The following is a 4,466-nucleotide window of genomic DNA, read 5'->3' on the forward strand; positions in this document are numbered from 1 at the left end:
TATCCATAAATTAAAAAAAAAAAAACATCAAAACACATTTAACCCATGATGATATAAGATGTATGATGATGTTATGACTTAAAATGATGATATTTCATATTAAGATGATGTGCATATACGAGATGGTATGGTGCATTATGATGAAGTTTTTTGAGACACAACCCTAAATGAAGATAATGATGATGAAAGTATGAAGACATGTTACCTAGAGTATTATGTGGATGATGTATAGGGTTGTGTCATACTAATAATTTAAGTAGAATGCTAATTTATAACGGTGAAACTGCTTGGTAGAATTAAATTTTTAGAGAGCCGCTTTAAGTTTGTAGATAATTTATGAAGTGTCATGGATGAAAGTTTCTCACATTGGTTAATTTAGGGGATGGTTATGAGTTTATAATCAAAGAATACACTCTCTATTGGTTGAGGCCTTCTGGGCAAGCCCAAAGAAAAGCCATGAGAGCTTATGCTCAAAGTGGACAATATCATACCATTGTAGAGAGTCGTGTTCGTCTAACATGGTATCAGAGTCATGCCCTAAACTTAGTACCATGGTATCAGAGTCGTGTTCGTCTAACATGGTATTAGAGTCATGCCCTAAACTTATACATGGTATCAGAGTCGTATTCGTCTAACATGGTATCAGAGTCATGCCATAAACTTAGTCGTGCTAATAGATTGGCAAATCCTCGAATGTGTCGAACAAAGGACTTCAAAAAAGAAAAGGAGTCAAGCCTCCTCGAAGGCAGTAAAAAATGACTAAGACTCCTACAACTCCTACATTCGATTAACGGGAGATGGAGGAGGTGTTGGATGAAAGTGTCCCACATTGGTTAATTTAAGGGATGGTCATGGTCATGAGTTTATAATCAAAGAATACTCTCTCCATTGGTTGAGAACTTTTGGGAAAGCCCAAAGCAAAGCCATGAGCACTTATACTCAAAGTGGACAACGTCATGAAATTAACATAGTGTTAGTGTTATTTTGAAAATCTTATGTTTACTTGAAATTATTTTTGAAAAAAATAAAAAAAAAAAATAGAATAATTTTATTAAATTTAATTGAAAAAAAGTAATTTTGAATGGGGGAGGCATATGCTTAGCCGGTAGGCGATAAGAGAAGAGCAAAGCAGACGCGTTGTTGTTAGTGTGGAAGTTGTCTGAAAATTTCTCAACAGTTTCTAAGCTTCCACTCTCTCTAGACAAAGCTCTCTCTCTCTCTCTCTCTCTCAGTTATGGAAGATGTTGGGTTCATAAATCCCCCTCTCTACCTCTCTCACCTTCTTTCACCACATCACTCCTTCAAATTTCAGGGAGTGAGTATCAGTTTGGAGAGGCATAGATATCAAAATGGATGTGAAAGGCAAGGCCAAGATGCCTCCCAACGAGGATGATAGCCCTAACCCCAAGAGAACTCGCCCTTCTTCTTCTCCATCTGGGTTCGCTCTCTCTCTCTCTCTCTCTCTCTCTCTCTCTCTCTCTCTCTCTCTCTCTCTCTTTCAATTTTTATTTTTATTTATTCTGTTTTTTCTGGGTTTTTTTAGGGTTTCTTGTTTTTCTAGGTTTTTCTGGTTTTTTTTAAGGTTTTCTGGGTTTTCTAGGTTTTTCTGGTTGTTTTTTTTAAGGTTTTCTGATTGTTTTTTTTAAGGTTTTCTGGTTTTTCTAGGTTTTTCTGGTTTTTTTTTTTAAGGTTTTCTAGGTTTTTCTGGTTTTTTTTTTTTTTTTTTAAGGTTTTCTGATTTTTTTTTTTAAGGTTTTCTGGTTTTTCTCGTTTTTTTTAGGTTTTTCTGGTTTTTTTTTAAGGTTTTCTGGGTTTTCTAGGTTTTTTTTTTTTTTTTTTTTTTTTTTTTTTAAGGTTTTCTGGTTTTTCTAGGTTTTTCTGGTTTTTTTTTTAGGTTTTCTGGTTTTTCTGGATTTTCTGAGTTTTATAGGTTTTCTGGTTTTTTTTTTTTTTTTTTTTTTTTTTTTTTTTTTTTTGGATTTTATGGTTTTCTGGGTTTTCTTGTTAGACGATGAAAGTCCTACATCAGCTAATTTAGGGAATCATCCTACATCAACTAATTTAGGGAATGATCATGGTTTTATAATGAAAGAATACTCTCTCCATTGGTAGAGGCCTTTTGGGGAAGCCTAGAGCAAAGCCATGAGAGCTTATACTCAAAGTGGACAATATCATACCAATGTGGAGAGTCGTGTTCGTCTAACATGGTATCAGAGTCATACCCTAAACTTAGTCTACCAATAGATTGGTAAATCCTCAAACATCGAATAAAGGACTCCAAAAGAAAAAGGAGTCAAGCCTCCTCGAAGGCAGTCGAAAATGACTAAGACTCCAAAGGAGTAAAGCCTCGATTAAGGAGAGGCGCACTTTGTTCGAGGGAAGGTGTTAGATGATGAAAATCCTACCTCGGCTAATTTAGGGAATGATCATGGTTTTATAATTAAAGAATACTCTCTCCCATTGGTACAAGGCCTTCTGGGGAAACCTAAATCAAAGTCATGAGAGCTTATGCTCAAAGTAAACAATATCATACCATTGTAGAGAGTCGTATTCGTCTAACATTTCTGGTTTTTCTAGTATTGGAGCTGGATCTGTAGCTGAAGGTGAACGTTACATGGTTGAATTTTTGTCTCGATTTCAACCTCAATTGACCAACTGGGTATTTTATTTTATTTTATTTATTTTTATGACATCCAAACTTCAATATCAAACTCATTTCTGACATTGGTTCGGTGTTTTTAAGATACACAAGGAAGTGGAGAATGCAATTCAAACTCATTTGGAATTACTGAGGTTCGTATTTTAAATTCTATTCTCGTTTTGTGAAATTAACAATTTAGTCCGTGACGTTTAGATACAATTTCATAAGAATTTTGTTTTTAGTTCTCTGTGTACGATAATTGTGTTTGTTTTCTCATCATTTCTTTACCGTCTTTTTATGTTTTTTTTATGTTGATTGAATAAAACACTTGATTCGTTAATTAATTAACAAGAAAAAAAATAGTTATATCAAACGACCTTAGTTATTTTGTTTTCAAATTTATAACAATTTATGTTGGGTTTGATCTCCGTTCAAAGCACTCATGAAACAAATAATCGAACCAGAAAGAAATGAAATAAATAACACGGTAACTTGAGGAGATAGTTTCTTTTGTATTAAGGTAGTTGTGGGAAAACGTATAACTCTTTTCCTATAAATGTTCCACGATGACTAACTTCTTAATGCATGACTGACTGTCACATTCCGTGATGTTTAATGTTTGGGTTTGAACAAGTCAAGCTTCTTGACTCACAATTTAGTTACTATTTGAAGCACACGACATAATGTTACGTATTCGTATTACTGATTTCTTAATGCACGACTGACTGTCACATTCCGTGATGTTTAATGTTCGAATTTGGACAAGTTGAGCTTATTGACTCACAATTTAGTCGCACACGACATAATATTACATATTCGTATTATTAAGAAGTATATTATTTGAATTAACGTTGTATTTTAAACTATGGTTTGGTTTCATCATATAGAGGAAGGAGAGAGGGTGGAGAAGTAGCAATTATTGGAGGAGGGATTGAGAAGTTCAAGCTAGTTTTCTACAACCAACCAGCCTCCACTATCTTCACCAACAGTGAAATCCAAGCTGAAAATGGTGAGGCTGTGTGGGTTGCAATTTATGATGCCACAACCAATGCCATAGTCCGCACGGGTCCTCTGTCATCGGCCCCGGTTGGGCTCGTCCTTCTCGATGGAGGCTATGATGAAACTAACCGTAGTTTGAGTGAATTCAATCGAAACATTTTGTCCCCACGAGATGGGAAGAGGCCTTTACTGGTTGGTAGTGATATCAAACTCAACTTGGAGAATGGCTTTGCTTCCATCAAGGGTGTGTCTATCACAGACAACTCGAGTTGGATGAAATCCAAGAAGTTTCGTTTGGGAGCGAAGATTTTCGATGAAAACTTTGGATACGGGCTTGCTGATGGTACGGTGGTTCAACATATTAAACATTTTTAAAGTATAGGATCGTTGTTAAATGCTTGTTAAAACTAATATGATTTGAATCACAGGGTTGCCGTTGTTAGATTGAATGGCACGATGACCTATATGGGTCACGACCTCATGTATTTATAGATGCGTATAATGAAGATTACATTCCAAATCTATGATTTGGTAACAAACCATAAAATCATAGATTTGGTAACAAACCCTTCAAACCATAAAATCATAGATTTGGTAACAAACCCTTCAAATCATAACAACTAGTAAATCTTAGACTATTTTAGTATATACAGTTATGATCTATTTTAGGTTTAACAGCCGTCATTGCCTACCGGTGAAGCTCCTGCTTCATATGACCCAGCTGCAGCCACAACTATGCAAGTACTCACACCCAACACGATCAACGACATTTGACAAAGTGAGTATCCAAACTCAAATGATTCATACGAATCACTATCTTTTACCG

The 4,466-nt window shown here is 35.3% G+C and overlaps 1 protein-coding gene across 1 annotated transcript; it reads left to right on the top strand.

The window, feature by feature from the left end:
* The first annotated feature begins 1,213 nt into the window (after window positions 1–1,213).
* LOC147786757 (calmodulin-binding protein 60 G-like) lies at window positions 1,214–4,088 on the top strand. The gene is made up of 5 exons (XM_087119702.1): window positions 1,214–1,438; window positions 2,578–2,659; window positions 2,744–2,793; window positions 3,529–3,983; window positions 4,069–4,088. Exons 1-5 carry the CDS (start codon window positions 1,350–1,352, stop codon window positions 4,086–4,088), a joined length of 696 nt encoding a protein of 231 aa, XP_086975828.1. The 5' UTR covers window positions 1,214–1,349.
* Window positions 4,089–4,466: the final 378 nt, after the last annotated feature.

The sequence above is a fragment of the Cucurbita pepo genome, chromosome 18, assembly GCF_057944985.1.
Source record: "Cucurbita pepo subsp. pepo isolate OVF chromosome 18, ASM5794498v1, whole genome shotgun sequence".
NCBI lineage: Eukaryota > Viridiplantae > Streptophyta > Magnoliopsida > Cucurbitales > Cucurbitaceae > Cucurbita > Cucurbita pepo.